This window comes from Oncorhynchus mykiss, chromosome 28 (assembly GCF_013265735.2).
Source record: "Oncorhynchus mykiss isolate Arlee chromosome 28, USDA_OmykA_1.1, whole genome shotgun sequence".
Taxonomy (NCBI): domain Eukaryota; kingdom Metazoa; phylum Chordata; class Actinopteri; order Salmoniformes; family Salmonidae; genus Oncorhynchus; species Oncorhynchus mykiss.
Window position 1 is genome coordinate 13748239 of NC_048592.1, and position 19565 is coordinate 13767803.

The 19565-nt window shown below is 43.4% G+C and overlaps 1 protein-coding gene across 1 annotated transcript in view; it reads right to left on the reverse strand.

Annotated features, from left to right (window-relative positions):
* Window positions 1-19169, reverse strand: part of LOC110508590 (arf-GAP with GTPase, ANK repeat and PH domain-containing protein 3) — a 222118-nt gene extending 202949 nt beyond the window's left edge. The window contains exon 1 of the mRNA XM_021589215.2: window positions 18322-19169. Within this exon, the coding sequence (XP_021444890.1) occupies window positions 18322-18691 (370 nt within the window). The 5' untranslated portion in view covers window positions 18692-19169. The remainder of the gene's footprint in view (window positions 1-18321) is intronic.
* Between the last annotated feature and the right edge of the window lie 396 nt (window positions 19170-19565).

Below are 19565 nucleotides of genomic sequence, written 5' to 3' on the forward strand. Positions count from 1 at the left end.
AACCAGTGCTAACGGATGAATGACCATCCTGGAAACTACCTCAGAGGTGGGGTCCAAAATGGCTGCCAACCGTGTACGTGTTCCTTCCTAGGTCATAGTTACAAACAACGTTCACATTCTACACCACATGACACGGGTCCCGGGTCAGGGCCAAAGGGAGTGCAGTGGAACGGCTTTGGGTTATTCCTGTCAGGGAATGCAGGAAATGGGGGAATAAACAGTAATGGGGTCCCATTACACTTCCTCTCTGGTGTGATTCTCTTTGCTCCTTTAGACTGGTATCTGTATTACAAAGGCCTAGCCTCTACAGTAGTGATAATCTCATGAACAGACGTAAACATAACAGGTACTGTAGAAACTGTCGGGAAGGAATGGCATGCATGGGATAACTAGCAGCGGAGTTCCAGTGTTTGGGTTTTTCGACACTTGTTATTTGGACAAATCACGATTTTGCATTTCGGAAGGGGATGGGGCATTTGGCCCGTAACTTGCAAAGGAAGAGGATGGAGGTCTTAGTTCCAGTTCCGCTCCTTGTTCTAGCATCTCTTCATGTCTTCTCTTAATACGTATAGACCCAGAACTTAATCAAGCAGCTGACCAATTACACAAGACTATAGTTCTGGGTTCAGCGAGATCACAGTAGTGATAAACAATCCATGGACGGAATCCAAAAATCTACATGGAGAGAAGGACCGTGTGAAAAGCATGTTGGGTTCAAGACTCATACAGCATTTTTTTAAAAAACTGTTTACATTTTCTAATCTAAATATCTATGAAAAAGACCAGTTAATACGCTATGTTTACAGAAGCCACACCTTTTATGTTTCGGCCTGCAATGTTACTACGGTCACTGAAATGTGCCTAAAGTTGGTCAGGATAGCTCTAAAAAGGAAACTTGAAAAGAAACAGTTTGTGTTTGTAGTTAGTTGCTCTATTTGGCACATTTCCAGCGGAAGTCCTTTGAAGGCAGTGCGCACAAGGCCACGGGGCTGGCTGCTAGGCCTTTAACATGATGACATCTACACCAGGAATGTAGGACTGAGGCGATAATACAGCTCTGACAAATGTTAAACAAGCTCTACTGACAACCGACTTGCCTCAATAAAACAACCCCGAACACCTACACTTTTGTGTTCTGTTATACAATACATTGAAACTGACAAGAAAACGGATATGCTTGTTGTGTTGTCTTACATTATTAAAGTCCTAGCCTCAGAAAAACCCCAACCTACACTTATATCTAATTCCATCAGACGAATAAGTGTCCTTGTGTTGTGTAATATATTATTATCTAATTATATTTCAAATATTGGACTGTACCTTACCTAGAAACTATACCCAAAGACCAAATATCCCAAGTGATTTTGCCCGTATAGTGTTAGGGAAAGTGGGCGTCTTCTTGTCTCTGTACTTTCTGGTGGAAAACAGATTCATCATTTCATGGCAATGTGACCTCTGAAATTTCCACTGAGACTTTAAAATGAGAGCAGACCTTTACAGGAAATCCGTGCGGCACACTCAACTGCACTGAGGTGTTAGTAATGCTGGCAGTGAAGGGAGCAATAAGACACTCCAAGAACATTACCCTTCAACGAAATCCATTCCCATCCTTCAACATCAACTCATCAAAACAACTCCAACAGCTAGCTATTCGTCGCCCTTTTGGTAGCATGGCAACACTCAAAACGATCGACAAATGTCCTTGAGAGGTGATTGATGCATAAGAACTGTGACATGGCCTAGTGCTATAATTGCTATTTAAGAAATGTGATTTAATTTCAAGTTCCACAGCATGAAACCCTTAAATAGGCTGCCCATTCCCAATTAGCTTTCAAGTAGGGGGAGTTACAGACTCCTGACTCCAATTCAATAACCAGCACCAGGTTAGCCCATGCTGTCATGATACTACTCTACATTATGGCCCTGCATATGCTGCTTCCGTCTTGGCTTTCCTTATCCAGCATTTTCTAATCAAGGAGGAAAACATGGTGGACCTTGAGGGAAAGAGAAAAAATGTTACGGTGTGAAGGTCCTCCCTCTTCAGAGGCTGAGTAAAGTAAAGCCCTGTGCCTGTGGTTCAGCCTATCACAGCTCTCCGCTACACGTCCGTCCCCAACCTGCAGGCCCGGAGCCTGCCTGGATCTCCCCACAGTGAACCACGGGACTGCTGGCACTCTGGGGGAATTGGAGGCATATGCGCCTTTCCATCTGTTGCTCCCTCCCCCCTCAGTCACTGCCTTCCAAATCAAAACCCCTTCTCTTCCAGAGACCCGTGTGTATGTGTGTGTGTGTGTGTGTCAGTCAATGTTTTCCAAAGTCCCTTCCCTTCCCTTCTCTTCCCTTCCTGTCAGTGGCCATCTGCTTGCAGGTCCAGCCCCGATATCTGGCAGGAGAGACAGAGAACTTCCATGATGTGATCTGGATGGATAGAACACAGCCAGATTGAGAAACCAGGACAAATTAATTTGACTACCGCCTCATCCTCTTGAAAAAAAAAGGTAGCATTGGCGACAAGGTAATTACAGGTATCAAGTGACAATACACTAATTTGTTCATGCGGTGCACACAGATAGTGCCGAAAAGACAAGACTTCTACAAAATTTTCAGAGATAAATTTCTAATCATAATGCCTAACTAGCAGTAATTGTAAATATCAAACTAGCTTTTAAATGTAATACCACATCTGAGCTCCTCTCCACACTCATTCTGCTTCTATTCCTGGTGTGGTCATACATTCCCAAAGAAATTGAGTATATGGAAACAGACTCCGAAAGGATTTAAGTTTTCCTGGAGATTAGGCAAAGACAGAGTAGATCTTATTACAATTTCCCTTTAAAAAAAAAAAACACCCTCCTCGCCCCCCCACCCCAACTCTCCACAGTCGAAACCAAAGAAAAAAAAACATAAACTGTCCATCAATGGGAGAGAGAACCTTTGTTCAACAGAACAATGGAGAACATTCTGCTGCGGAGGAGGCATAGCGTCATAGAGACACTGCATACTGCACACAGGCAGACCTACCACAACCTCAGACGCATTCATACCCCGTGATTGGCCTGTCGTTGGGCACGTCGCTGATGAGTGTCGAGGTCAGAGGTCAGATGTTGGAACTCATCTGAATGAGGATGGATGTAATGAGCGTTTTGACGCCGTGAATGAGTGGAATCGTATGGAGTAACAACGGGACAAAGGGGCTTTTGAGGCTGAGGGCGAGGCGTGTCCAAGCGCCATGTCAACTGACACCCATGCATCTGTCAGTGCTTAGGGGAAAGTCTCTTTCTCTACTCCTAGATTAAAATCATTAAATGTTACAGGAGGCTGACTGTAAAAACACATTAAGAGGATCTTTGACACTTCTCTTCAAGATTCAACATGGAATAAGGAAACTTAATTTTCTTATTTTCCCCTCCAGAAAATCAACACCGAGCCGCTGGGTTGGTCGATATTCTGTTGCAGGTATAGATCTGACAGTCTTTCTTATCTAAAGTGAAGGTAAAAAGTAACTGTAGAGAACACCGCACAATGAGCAATCTCCACAAGGGTGACTGACATGATGGTTTCGTGGACCTTGCAGGAGTTCAATCCAACGTTTTTTGACATCACATCAATGAAAGCAAGGGGACGTTTGACACTGTACATTAAGGCTGCACAATTAATCAAATTCACATTGAAATTGCAATATTGACATGTGCGATATCTATATCATAAGAGAGCTACAGTACCTTCAGAAAGTAATCGTAACCCTTGACTTTTCCCACATTTTGCTGTGTTACAGCCCAAATTCAAAATGGATGAAATGTATATTTTCCCCCTCACCCATGTACACACAATACCCCCTAAATGACAAAGTGAAAACAATGGTTTTTTAGAACATTTATTGAAAATGAAATACAGAAATATCTCATTTACACCCTTGAGTGACTAACGTAGATACGTTAGTCACCTTTGGCAGTGATTACAGATGTGAGTCTTTCTGGTTAAGTCTGTGGCGAAATACTGCACGGAGCCTTCATAAGTCTAAGAAATTTGCACACCTGGTCTGTACAATGTTTTTCCATTAATATTTTAAAAATTCTTCAAACTCTGTCAAATTGGTTGGTGAACATTGCTAGACAACCATTTTCAAGTCTTGCCATAGATTTTCAAGCAGATTTAAGTCAAAAATGTAACTAGGCCACTCAGGAACATTCACTGTCTTCTTGGTAAGCAACTCCAGTGTAGATTTGGCCTTGTGTTTTAGGTTATTGTCCTGCTGAAAGGTGAATTGATCTCCCAGTGTCTGGTGGAAAGCAGGCTGAACCAGGTTTTCCTCTAGGATTTTGCCTGTGCTTATCTCCATTACGTTTAGTTTTTTTTATCCAGAAAAACTCCCCAGTCCTTATTAATGATTACAAGCATACCCATAACAAGACGCAGCCACCACTATGCTTGAAAATATGGAGAGTGGTACTCAGTAATGTGATGTGTTGGATTTGCCCCAAACATAACACTTTGTATTCAGGACAAAAAGTCAATTGCTTTGATAACTTTTTTGCAGTATTGCTTTAGTGCCTTATTGCAAACAGGATGCATGTGCACTTCACAGCGTTGTATGGGTTTTGACTGAGCCATTCTGAACTGAAGTTGCTCCTATCCCTCCCACTAATTGGTAAACTTTTTCACATTTTGGGTTGTCTGATTGAGGGAAATGCTGTAAATTCTCTATGTGTTTTGAATGATAAAAAGTTGAGGATTATAATAAATACTGCTTTGACGTCATACAAGCAAGTCCAAATGTGCACTTCACATTTCCATATGATAAAACTCATAAAACTGAAATATCCAATCAATGTCGTTCCACTTCATGATTGTGTCCCACTTGTTGTTGATTCTTCACAAAAAAATACAGTTTTATATCTTTATGTTTGAAGCCTGAAATGTGGCAAAAGGTCGCAAAGTTCAAGGGGGCCGAATACTTTCGCAAGGCACTGTATTTCCATATCACAAACTCATGTCATGGACATTGTCAACATTTATGATCACCGTTTGATGTACAGTTACAAGATGACATGGCGTCATACCCGGGGTTGTTCTGAACAGAATGAGCCTGTTTGTCTATTGTGAAGAAAATTCTCCTGCACACACACACACACGCACCTCTATGCACTCATCACTCCTTTCTATACGCACCAAAATTATAATCCGTTTCCCTGAATTTCATTGTTAAAGCCGAACACTGTAATATCGTATTTTATAACTTAGCTATGTTGGCAGTAGAACAGGCTTTCAAACGATGCCCACCTGACCCAGATTGCAATTTATAAAAATGGACCGTTTTTAGTAATTGTGTGAAGGCGGGGATGCAGGGTCGTGTTCCAAATAAAACAACGACAAGTGTGCTTGCTCTAGTTCCCCAACGGCACAGCTGAGAGAGCTCAAAAAGAGCACCTTATATTTGAAGACTCTTTTGAGTTAGAAAAGTGATTTGAAATGACTTAGGAACTATGCATACTTTGGAGGTGTGTGGCCACTTGGAGACACCAGTTAGTCCTCTCCTCTCAAACCCATGTCATGTTTCTGTCTTATGTTGCACCTACCCCACATCTTCCAGGAATATTCTTATCATGTTACTGACTGTATAAAAGAGTATTTTCAGATTTCGCGATCAACAAATGCAGCAAAAAGTACAGAAAATGTCAAACATGCACATAACAATGTCATGTTGGGATTCAGTCTTGTGTCGAGTGAACTGATGTGCCCTCAACTTGTCAAAAATTGTTTCCCATAATCTCCAAACTGTTCCTTTCAATTTCTACCATGCCTTTCCTATTTTATCTGTAAGAAACATTTCAATGTATCCCTATTCATATTAGGCCAACTCACACAAGTGTAAAGGGTTCATGTAAATCATTCTATGTTAATGACGCCAATAGTTCACCCAAGTGTTTTGATCTACTGTATATCGCAAGTCAAATCGCAATATTTCGTGAAGAAAAATTGCAATCGCATATCGTGCCCTACAGCACATCGCTTTGATGAAAAAGGAAGCTTTGCAGCCAGACTTTAGAGCCCTCAAACTCAACTCTGGACCTCGATGCCAGTTCCGTTCCACTGCATTTTTCCCCCACATTGTTCCCCTATTACCAGGGACTGATTTAGACCTGGGACAGCAGGTGGGTGCAATTAATTATCAGGTAGAACAGAAAACCAGTAGGCTCCAGACCTCGTAAGGTAAGAGTTGAATACCCCTGATATAGAGCATAAACCTACCAGCTTACAGCGTTTCCCAAACTCAGTCCTCAGGACCCCAAGTCCCAAAACTACACAGCTGATTCAGACTATGAACGCTAGATGGTGAGTTGATTATTTGAAATCAGCTGTGTAGTGCTAGGGCAAAAATCTAAACCTGCAACCGTGCGTTTACGATGAGTTTGGGAAACCATACTATAGTAACAGCTGAGGTGCAATGTGCATTTTATTGCTTTCTTCCTTAAAATGAGACACAATTTGCCCAATGACAACACATTTGAAATTCAAAACCGTAGGTGTCAAGATAAATCGTTGAAACTGTCAGAGAAACAAAAGTAAAGATTGTACTTCAAGCAATGTGTCTGACTGACAGTCTAAAAAAGTGACCGTTGTAAATTTGTTACAGTTTATGCTTCTCTCAGTGGTTGAATACATGAGAAATCCAACAAGCTGCGGGTTCATTCCAGGGCGTACTAGCGTCTCAGGCACATGTGTTTATACACCCGGCTTTACTTAGGTACAGATCTACAGCCAGTAAACAGTCTCCCAGCTTCCCCATAAACACAACATTCCACATTAAAACACTTCATAAGAGATGCAGGTGGTGGGGTTGACTGACTTTCACTCTGCTCTCTAGTAAATGACTGGTTCTGTGATGAAAAACTGAAATATATTGGGCTTTATAAACTATACTAGCAGCAGTGCCTTGTCTTCGACAAGGACGCTCTATAGTGATCGATACCTGTGGATGTGGGGGGGGGGGGGGGGGGGTAACTGAAGGTTAATTGCATGTACAAAATAAGTTAAGAAGAGAAACAGGTGCCTTGGTTGGCATACACAAACCACTTTGTCCATACTACCCCAAGAGAAAATAAATCTAGAGGAGGCCTTACCGCCTTTAATGTTCGTTTTAACTATCAGCCCGATAGGCGGTGTCAGCATCACCCTGAGAGCATTGACAATGCAAACAGTAATTGCCATAACGCCACTTAAAATGATCGACATCACTGAGCAGGACTGCAATTACAGTCATTTCAGTCTCATTTCAACATAATGGCTATGAGGAGAAATCAATGACTTTTTTCCATTGCAAAAAGAGGGAGAGACGCAATGTTGTCACTAGGTTCTTGCGGGCCTGTAGAGGCGCTACGTTCAGTCTGGTAATTGACTTGGAGAGATGCATAGTGTATGGGCAGGCTGCTTGTGCCAGAGGACAACTTATGTCATGTGCCACACTCTGGCAGCAGGCTGGGCTCCCCTGTGTCTTCTCCCTATCGCTCCCTCTCCCGCTCTGTGTGTCTCCTCTGCATCTCTCTGTGTCCTCTACTGGCATTTCTGTGCACAATGTACCATTGTGCTCGACTCAAAATTGAAGTGAGTGCAGGCTTGTTAGCCCATGCTTGAGATCCCCTTTCTGCATCCCTACATGCGCCGTTGTGGGTTCAGGAGGTAAGGCCACTTGCCCTTTCTTTAACATTGGATGCCAGGGTTAGTGTGTGGATGATTCTCTTAGAGCCAATGCCAGTTACAAACACAAATTAAGGTTCATGAATAGTAAAAGAACAATGAACATACAGTGCATTCGGTAAGTATTCAGGCCCCTTCACTTTTCCCACATTTTTTTACATTACAGCCTTATTCTAAAAATGGATTGCGTAGATTGAGGATCCATCAATCTACACACAATACCACACAATTACTTGTATTTGGGGAGTTTCTCCCATTCTTCTCTGCAGATCCTCTCAAACTCTGTCAGGTTGGATGGGGAGCGTCGCTGCGCAGCCATCTTCAGGTCTCTCCAGAGATGTTCGATCGGGTTTGTGTCTGGGCTCTCACTGGGCAACTCAAGGACATTCAGAGACTAGTCCCGAAGCCACTCCTGTGTTGTTTTGGTTGTGTGCTTAGGGTGGTTGTCCTGTTGGAAGGTGAACCTTCGCCCCAGTCGGAGGTCCTGAGCGCTCTGGAGCAGGTTTTCATCAAGGTTCTCTACTTTGTTCCATTCTTCTTTCCCTCCATCCTGACTAGTCTCCCAGTCCCTGTACCGGAAAATCATCCCCACAGCATGATGTTCCCAACACCATGCTTCACTGTAGGGAAGGTGCCAGGTTTCCTCCAGATGTGACGCTTGGCACTCAGGCCAAAGAGTTCACTCTTGGTTTCATCAGAGCAGAGAATCTTGTTTCTCATGGTCTGAGAGTCTTTAGGTGCCTTTTGGCAAACTCCAAGTGGACGGTCAAGTGTCTTTTACTGAGGACTTTATGGCCACTCTACCATAAAGTCCTGATTGGTGAAGTGCTGCAGAGGTAATTGTTCTTCTGGAAGTTTCTCCCATCTCCACAGACGAACTCTGGAGCTCTGTCAGCGTGACCATCAGGTTCTTGGTCACCTCCCTGACAAAGGCCCTTCTCCCCCGATTGCTCAGTTTGGCCAGACGGCCAGCTCTAGGAGGAGTCTTGGTGGTTCCAAACTTCTTCCATTTAAGAATGATGGCGGCCACTGTGTTCTTGGGGACCTTCAATGCTACAGAAACGTTTTTGTACCCTTCCCCAGATCTGTGCCTCGACACAATCCTGTCTCAAAGCTCTATGGACATTTACTTTGAACTCATGGCTTGAATTTTTCTCTGACATGAACTGTCAACTGTGTGACCTCATATAGACCGGTGTGTGGCTTTCCAAATCATGTCCAATCAATTGAATTTGCCACAGGTGGACTCCAATTAAGTTGTAGAAACATCTCAAGGATGATCAATGGAAACGATGCACCTGAGCTCAACTTCGAGTCTCATATCGAAGAGTCTGAATACGTGTAAATAAGGTATTTCTGTTTTACATTTTTTATACATTCGCAAAAATGTCTAAACTTGTTTTCGCTTTGTCATTATGGGGTATTGTATGTAGAATATTTTAGAATAAGGCTGTAACCTAACAAAATTAGGAAAAAGTCAAGGGGTCTGAATACTTTCCGAATGCACTATATGCTATTGTAAAAAACTGCTGTTTCATGGTTGTTTGGTTTTTACTCTACAACTGTCGACTACAACATCATTGTTGGACATACCTCAAATACAAGACAATTGAAAACCTGAGATTCTTTACTATAAGAAAGCAGGGCAACCTCAAGATAACTTTCCAGTTTAGTATGAATGTAGAAGGTAAGATGAAACACAAATGAGGGTCGCAATTAGAACAGCCGTCACCAAATGAAACCGGGGAAACAAAAGAAACTAGCAATATTCCCAAGGCAAGCAGTCTTATTAATGGAACACTACCCCGGCCCTCATTGGAATGACTGTCTAAAAATAAACACTGAAATCACATTAGAGATAACAATCTGTGAGGAGCTGCTTCTGTATCTCAACGATCTGGATGTTAGTTTCACACTTTTCACAGCTAACACAAAAGTGCTTTTTCCTTTCTAAAGCAAGCATACCCTGATTAGAATCCTGACTACCGGTAATTCCATTGAGGTTACGAGGTGTGAACGATACTACAGTTTCAAAAATAACAAGCCTCTCTTCCCAGCCTTTGACCTAGAAAAATCTCATTCACACCTGAGGTGAAAGTCTTAACTCTGGTCGGTGTCCCCCTCTCTTTTAAAACAAATCAATTATACAGAGGGGATGTAATATCATCTCTTGCCTGATGATTATCAGCTGTATATTAGCATAGTACGCATAACAATCAGTTCATTAAAGATACATTAAAACAATGAATAAGTCATCTCTTCTTCTAATTGGATAAAAAACAAGGCCCAGAAGTCAAACAGAGGATATTTTAATGACCGACTGATCAGATTCAGCTTCTTTTTAGATTTGGGTAACAGTCGACTGCACATGATTATCGCTCTGGTCCTTCTGTATTAAGCCAGGGACAATGAGCCATTGGTCATAGCGGTCATTATGCATGACAATCACAAACTGACCCAAATTCATCTCCTGCTTTGATCCTAACCCCTCTGAAAGACAGACATACACACACACAGGTTGGAGGTTGGAGCAGGTTGGAGAGGGTAATGTTAAGTGTTCCACCTAAAAATCTATGGAATCTTTGACAGAGGCTTCTAGTGGAACGCACATTCCCCTTAACACGCTTCTTTCTATACATGCATTACGCGCTTCTCCAAAAAAACGCACATTCATAGCTTATCATCTTCCTCGGGAGCAGAACATTTTGCACTAATGGCTAGTCTGTAATATCGGACTGATCTGCAAACAAACCAGATTAAACGCTCATATTAGCTAAGGGTAATTTAAAACCTTGCTTTGTGCACTACGTTGTTTGTATGATGGTGAAAAGCCTTGGTTGTGCTGTATTTGCTAAACCAATAAAACTTTGATCGCAAAAAAAAGCCAACGTGATCTCCTGCTGCACCTTTGTCTCGGTTCTTGTGATTGCAGTAAATGTGCTCACTGAGACCAACTAGTGCATGGAATATCAACCACTACTGCAAAGGGAGTGGTGACAAGAGAAACAATCACCTAGTACTTTTACTACTTCGTACGATCGGTCTCCAATAATTTTTTTTTTTTAAAGGGTGTTTTCCACTAGGTGAAAACCTCAATTCACAAAGAAGATATGTTAAAAAGGAGGCTGCCTTTTTTCTGAGGGTGGTAGAATTTTTATTCTCTCTAGCACTTTCAAATGAAGGCATGAGAGCCAGCGGTTTCTTAGCAACAGAGACTCAGCAATGATGCAAGATTGAAGGGGAATGTGCAGTTCTACCGTACAGGTGAATTCTGTCAACTACACTAATTTCTCCTGTTAAAGCTTTCTGCAAACGGGGACATTACAGCACTGCCGGGTACATTAGAATGCTAAAACACATGTCCAAGACGAATGCATCTTAAAATGGGGAGCTTGCTGACAAAAAGTAGCCATAGACACGCATTGTTCTTGGGGCACTCAACGTTGTCATAAAAGGTACACAACCACACTATTAACTGGCTCTTAGCTCAAAACAAATGTAAAAAATTGTATAATTGAAGATGCTCAAAACTATCCAGTTTTTACAAGGAAAATAATAGATACTAATTCGTGTCACACACTACGACTAGGCAGTGAACCAGAAAACGGCTCAAATCTCATTAAAGCAAATGCGCTACATTTTGTAAGAGGGCGACATAAAAGGATCTAGTGTTACCCTATCAAGCCATTGCATAAAGCCTTGCCTTCATGGAGAAAATTGTCACCATTTGTATCAAACCAAGTCGGTGCTACTCCTCAAAGCCTAAAAGGAGGCGCTACCCAAGCTGTGACTTCACAAGTCACAGGTTTTATCTTGCCGCATCCATGACAAGTACTAGAGGACCAACCCCATTCACTGAAACAACACTGCTGTGTCAACCAAGGTGAATGTTATAATGGTACGTGGCACCGGTCGTTATATCTCATCATATACCAATGTAACAGTGTTACGTCGGTCCCTCTCCTTGCCCCAACCTGGGCTCGAACCAGGGACCCTCTAAAAACATCAACAACTGCCTCCCACAAAGTAAGGGAAACAACTACTTCAAGGTCTAAGAGCGAGTGACATCACCGATTGAAACGCTACTAGCGCGCACCGCTAACTAGCTAGCCATTTCACATTGGTTACACTCACCCCCCTTTGACCTTCTCCACAGCAACCCCAGCAGCTGGGCAGGCAAAACTTTACCAATCTGGGTCAACAGCATCAATGTAACAGTGTTATTTCCATCCTTCTCCTTGGCCCTTAAACTAGGGGCCTTCTGAACACGTCGATAAGTCAGTCAGTCATGAAGCATCGTTACCCATCGCTCCACAAAAGCCGTGGCCCTTGCAGAGCAAGGGAAACAACTACTTCCAGGTCTGAGCGAGTGACGTCACCGATTGAAATGCTACTAGCACGCACTGCTAACTAGCTTGCCATTTCACACCGGTTACACCCACGCCAAGGGAACACGTCTCATACACTAGTGGCTCACGCCTGAGTACAGTTGCTACTGAACCGACACTGTGAAGCAGTTTCTCAGTTTCTCAAGAAAAATTAGGTAATTGACATTTAAATAGGGAATAAAGAAGTGTTTGTCCATGTAACTTGGAGGTTGAAGCCGATGGAAACAAGGTTATGGTTAGTGACAATACACAGCGTACCCAGTCTAATCCAAAGATCAAATCTAATATAACTGCAGCTCTACTCAATAGTAATCAAAACCATACAACAGTAAGTGTCACTCTAGCAAGTCTAGCATAATGGTACAGATGATTTCTGTCAAACAACCCAATTGATTCTACCTGTTCTCTTACTGCTTTGTTGAGAAGTTTATACCTGTGAATAATAGCATTGCTCCAATGTATTGATATGCTGCACTGTCTGAGACATGGGAAAATTCTTTCACTGTGAAATTGAACGTGTGGGTTTCTCATTGTAAGCTAAGGATCCTGGGACTAAACACCTCCCTCTGCAACTGGACCCTGGACTTCCTGACGGGCCGCCCCCAGGTGCTGAGGGTAGGTAGCAACACATCTGCCACACCGATCCTCATACTGGAGCTCCACAGGGGTGCGTGCTCAGTCCTCTCCTGCACTCCCTGTTCACCCACGACTGCATGACCAGGCACGACTCCAACACCATCATGAAGTTTGCAGACTACACAACAAAAAAGTAGGCCTGATCACCGACAACAGTGAGACAGCCTATAGGGAGGAGGTCAAAGACCTGACCGGGTGGTGACAGAATAACAACCTATCCCTCAACGTAACCAAGACTAAGGAGATGATTGTGGACTACAGGAAAAGGAGGACCGAGCATGCCCCCATTCTCATCGACGGGGCTATAGTGGAGCAGGTTGAGAGCTTCAAGTTCATTGGTGTTCACATCAACAAACTAAATGGTCCAAACACACCAAGACAGTCGTGAAGAGAGCAGAACAAAGCCTATTCCCCCTCAAAAAAACTAAAAAGATTTGGCATGGGTCCTGAGATCCTCAAAAGGTTCTACAGCTGCAACATCGAGAGCATCCTGACTGGTTGCATCACTGCCTGGTACGGCAATTGCTTGGCCTCTGACTGCAAGGCACTACAGAGGGTAGTGCGTACGGCCCAGTACATCACTTGGGCTAAGCTGCCTGCCATCCAGGACCTCTACACCAGGCAGTGTCAAAGACCCCAGCCACCCCAGTCATAGACTGTTCTCTCTACTACCGCATGGCAAGCGGTTCTGGAGTGCCAAGTCTAGGACAAAAAGGCTTCTCAACAGTTTTTATCCCCAAGCCATCAGACTCCTGAACAGGTAATCAAATGGCTACCCGGACTATGTGCATTGTGTTCCCCCCCAACAACCTTTTTTTTACGCTGCTGCTACTCTCTGTTCATCATATATGCATAGTCACTTTAACCATATCTACATGTACATACTACCTCAATCAGCCTGACTAACCGGTGACTGTATGTATCCTCTACTTTTATAGCCTCGCTACTTTTATAGTCTTTTACTGTTCTTTTATTTCTTTACTTACCTATACCTTTTTTGCACTATTGGTTAGAGCCTGTAAGTAAGCATTTCACTGTAAGGTCTACTACACCTGTTGTAGTCGGCACACGTGACAAATAAACTTTGATTTTATCTGTTGTATTTGGCGCATGTGACGAATAAAATTGATTTGATGTAGTTAGGGGTGAAAGTGACTAGCCAATCAGGATAGATAAAAATAGTAGCAGCAGCGTGTGTGAAAGAGTGTCTGTGTGGTGTAAATATGCATGTGTGAGCGTTTGTAGTGTGTGTGTGTGTGTGTGTGTGTGTGTGTGTGTGTGTGTGTGTGTGTGTGTGCGCTCGTTGAAGTGTCAGTGTAGTATGTGTCAGTAGAGACTACTGAGTGTGCATAGAGCCAGTGCAAGAGAGTCAGTGCAAAAAAAGGGAGTCAGTGCAAATAGTTTGGATAGCCATTTAACTGTTCAGCAGTCTTATGGCTTGATGGTAGAAGCTGTTCAGGAGCCTTAGCGCTTGCCATACGATATAACAGTCTATGACTTGGGCGTGTGGAGTCTGACAATTTTTAGGTCCTTCTGACACTGCCTAGTATAGAGGTCCTGGACGGCAGGGAGCTTTGCCCCAGTGATGTACACACTACTCTCTATAGCGTATTGCGGCCGGATGCCAAACTGTTGCCATACCAAGGGGTGATGCAGCCAGTCAAGATGCTCTCAATGGTGCAGCTGTAGAACTTGAGGATCTGAGGGCCCATGCCAAATCTTTTCAGCCTCCTGAGGGGACAGAGGGGTTGTTGTGCCCTCTTCACGACTATGTTGGGGTATTTGGACCATGAGAGGTCCTTAGCGAGGAACTTGAAGCTCTCGGCCCACTCCACTACAGCCCCGTCGACGTGAATGGGGGCGTGCTCGGCAGTTAGTTTCCTGTAGTCCATGATTAGCTCCTTTGTCTTGCTGACGTTGAGGCAGAGGTTGTTGTACTGGCACCACACTGCCAGGTCTCTGACCTCCTCCCTGTAGGGTGTCTCATCGTCATCGGTGATCAGGCCTACCAACATTGTGTCGTCAGCAAACTTAAATGATGGTGTTGGAGTCGTCTGCAGTCACGCAGTCGTGATGAACAGAGAGTACAGGAGGGGACTAAGCACACACCCCTGAGAGGCCCTCGTGTTGAAGGTCAGCATGGCGAATGTGTTGTTGCCTACCCTCACCACCTGGGGGCGGCCTGTCAGGAAGTTCAGAATCCAGTTACAGAGGTGGGTGTTTAATCCCAGGGTTGTTAATTTAGTGAATATATTGGAGGGCACTGGTGTTGAACTCTGAGCTGCAGTCAATGAACAGCATTCTCACGTAGGTGTTCATTTTATCCAGGTGGTAAAGGGCAATGTGGAGAGCAATAGAGATTGCGTCATCTGTGGATCTGTTGGTGCGGTATGTGAATTGGAGTGGGTCCAGGATGTCTGGGATGACCGTGTTGAGGTGAGCAATGACCAGTCTTTCAAAAGATTTCATGGCTACAAATGTGAGTGCTACAGGGCAAGTCATTTAACAGGTTACCTTGGCATTCTTGGGCACAGGGACTGTGGTTGTCTGCTTGAAACATGTAGGTATTTTAGGCGGTCTGGGAGAGGTTGAAAATGTCAGTGAAGACACTTGCCAGCTGTCAGCAAATGCTCAGAGTACATGTCATGGTAATCCATCTGGCCCTGCGGCCTTGTGAATGTCAACCTGTTTACAGGTCTTACTTACATAGAAAGTGTGATGACACAGTCATCCGGAACAGCTGGTGCTCTCATACATGGTTCAGTGATGCTTGCCTTGAATTTAGCATAGAAGTAATTTAGCTCATCTGGTAGGCTCTCAGCTGGGTTTCACTTTGTAATCTGTGATAGTTTGCAATCACTGCAACATCCGACGAGCGTCAGAGCCAGTGCAGTAGGATTTCATCTTGGTCCTGTATTGACACTTTGCCTATTTGTTGGTTCATCAGAGTTTAGCGGGATTTCTTATAAGTGTCCGGATTAGTGTCCCACTCCTTGAAAGCGGCAGCTCGAGCCTTTAGCTCGGTGAGCATGTTGACTGTAATCCATGGCTTCTAGTTGGAATATGTACAGTACCAGTAAAATGTTGATACAACTACTCATTCAAGGGTTTTTCTTAATTTTTTACATTGCAGAATAATAGTGAAGACATCAAAACTATAAAATAACACATATGGAATCATGTAGTAACCAAAAAGGTGTTAAACAAATCAAAATATATTTTATATTTGAGATTCATCAAAGTAGCCACCCTTTACCTTGATGACAGCTTTGCACACTCTTGACATTCTCTCAGCCAGCTTCATGAGGCAGTCACCTGGAATGCATTTCAATTAACAGGTGTGCCTTGTTAAAAGTTAATGTGTGGAATTTCTTTCTTTCTTAATGCGTTTGAGCCAATCAGTTGTGTTGTGACAAGGTACAGTAGGGGTGTCATACAGAATAAAATACCAAGTGCCATATTATGGAAAGAACAGCTCAAATAAGAAAAGAGAAACAACAGTACATCATTACTTTAAGACATGAAGGTCAGTCAAAGATTCTTCAAGAGCAGTCGCAAAAACCATCAAGAAATATGGTGAAACTAGCTCTCATGAGGACCGCCACAGGAAAGGAAGACACAGAGTTACCTCTGCTGCAGAGAATAAGTTCATTAGAGCTTCACAAAATTCAATGAACGGACACATCAACTGTTCAAAGGAGACTGCGTGAATCAGACATTCATGGTCGAATTTCTGCAAAGAAACCATTACTAAAGGACACCAATAATAAGAAGAGACTTGCTTGGGCAGAGAAACATGAGCAATGGACATTAGACTGGTGGAAATCTGTCATTTGGTCTGATGTGTCCAAATGTGAGATTTTTGGTTCCAACCGCCATGTCTCTATGAGACACAGAGTAGGTGAACGGATGATCGCCGCATGTGTGGTTCCCACCGTGAAGCTTGGAGGTGTGATGGTGTGGGGCTGATTTGCTGGTGACACTGCCTGTGATTTATTAAGAATTCAAGGCACATTTAACCAGCATTGCTACCACAGCATTCTGCAGCAATATGCCATCCCATCTGGTTTGCGCTTAGTGGGACTATAATTTGTTTTTCAATAGGACAATGACCCTACACACCTCCAGGCTGTGTTAGGGCTATTTCACCAAGGAGAGTGATGGAGTATCAGATGACCTGGCTTCCACAATCACCTGACCTCAACCCAATTGAGATGGTTTGGAATGAGTTGGACTGCAGAGTGAAGGAAAAGCAGCCAACAAGTGCTCAGCATATATGGAAAAGCATTCTAGGTGAAGCTGGTTGAGAGAATGCCAAGAGTGTGCAAAGCTGTCATCAAGGCAAAGGGTGGCTACTTTGAAGAATTTAAAATATATTTGGATTTGTTTAAAATTTTTCTGGATACTACATGATTCCATACGTGTTATTTCATAGTTTTCTTTATTTCATGTCTTCACTACTATTATACAATGTAGAAAATAGTAAAAATAAAGGAAAACAAACCCTGGAATGAGTAGGTGTGTCCAAACCTTTGACTGATACTGTGGTCTCATCAGGTGTCCCGCATGCCAGCCTCTATAATGCCGCTTGTTCATCCTCAGAGTGTCAGGGATTTGGGCCTGGTTCGAATCATAGGTTTGTTCAGTTCCTCTTATTTTTTTTTACAATGACTTTGACCCTTGACCTATGTCATGTTACAGGTACTATTACCACACACACAACCAGTCTCTCTGTTTTGAACTCTGTGGCTACTTTTCAGTCTCCTATGCAAGAAACAAAATACGTTGGTAAACACGTTGTTAGCATAAGCCTTTCGCCGCCACTAAGACCAGCTCTTTATCTTAAATACTTAAACACGAGTGTGCAAATTAGTTTCTAAATCAAAATGAAGATTTAAGCCAATTGAGACTTATTCAAACATTTAGAAAATGGATAGAGGTGGTGGTGGAAACGTGCATTAGATCTTTGTGTACGCGAGTTCGTCATAATCCCTATATCTCTTTAAGTCTCAGCACAGTTTATAGTGTTGGACTGAATCAAAACCCCTATATCACAGGGGATGTGGAGTATAATGGTTTGAGTGGCATGCATAGAAATAGGTGCCCTTACTGTGTGTTTGAGAATTAGTGTGTGCTGCTGGCAGTGAGGAGTCACTACGCAAATCTGTAGGCTATTGAACTCAGATTTCAATGTACAGCAAGTATCCACGCATATATGTTTTCTGCGGTTATTCTCATTCTGTAAGTGTTGTTTGGTGACTTGTTATTGTGTCAATTGTGACATCTATGTCTCTGTGTCGGCCTACTATATGTCACAACTAAGGCATAATAAATGCAAAGGAAATGGTGGTTCAACACTGTTCTGGTTCAGGAGCAACATTTTTATATTCACAACTAATGACAAGAGAATAAATCAGGCATATCAAATCCAGATATAATAATGCATCTGCCTGTATCAGAACGTGAGACTGTTGTCACCAAACAAAGAGTTGTAGGCTACCTCCATGGCGACAATGTTGCTATTGCCCATCATGGAGATGACCGACAATACTAGGGGTGACTGCGAGTACTTGTGACAATATATGCTTCCCCTGCTGCTCACCTTCAATAGAGATCACATGTTCTCGGATCTGGTTCTGGAGGGCCAGGTCATCAATGCGTTCGATCAGGTCGTAGATTGAGTAAATGTTCGGGTGGACCGATTCGAACCGATGGATCTCAGCCCGGATGGCTGCCGAGTTGGACAAAACAAACTGCTGGTTGCCTTGTTGGCCGGCCTGGGAAGCCTGGCCCGATACTGTTCCCGAACCGAACTGACCCTGCCCTGAGCCTCCGGATGATCCTGATCCGAACTGGGACGGGATGGACTGGGGTACTGGTACCGGAACGGGCGCTGGGACCGTGCCTGGGGTGGACATGGCCGGTTGGGACTGCTGCGAGATACCGGACACCGACCCCGATTGGAAATTCATCTTGGTTTGAACAAGTAACTATTGAGAATAGGAAAATAAATGAATAGACCCGACGTAACAATTTCAAAATGATGTGATCAAAAGGAGTCCGCGGGAACTAGTGGTCTGAAAACGAGACGGCACAGACGCATCAATTGGTCGCCAATTGCAACACAACGCGGTTCTTACTCATATTATTAAAACTTGACGTGGTTCATTTTCCGTTATAAGCTATGTACTAAGCGCTTTGGCCGTGTCCTGCCCTTTTCTGTAAAACACAAACCGCAATGCCTGCCTACCACTAGATACTCCTTTTCGTGGCTATCCGCTCCCTTTTAGTGATTTAATCGAACGGTTTTCCTTGGCTGCTCTGTCAAAAGCAGACAATGGGCTTGGCTTCGGCAAGACGCCCGGGTCCACTGCCTACTGAATCCGTTGTTTCTGCGTTGAAATTAAATCACGTCGACTCCTCTTTGGTCCAAGTGGTCCCTGCCCAGCGCCCTCCTCCGCATTTTGTAACGTCACCCATCACGTAATTGTAGTCTACTTGAGATGGGGGAGGATGTTCTTTGATTGGATGCTTATGTGGAGGAAGAATAAAGCAACGTGCTCATAATTTTTTATAACCTAGCCTACCTGACAGTTACGCAACCAAATCATTGGGATGATAAGGGGGAAAAATGACTCTAATACATTTTATGTAGGATACTATATTTCTATATTCCCTTGCACCACCTCCGCAATAGTCCACACACACACATTATGCACTCGGCTGCCAGTTGTTCTGGTGTCTCCTCTCTTATAGTTTACCTAAAAAAACAATGTTGTTATCGTCTTTGTGTGTCTTCCACATTTTTCATCCTTTAATTTGACACAATACCATAAGGGAAATCTT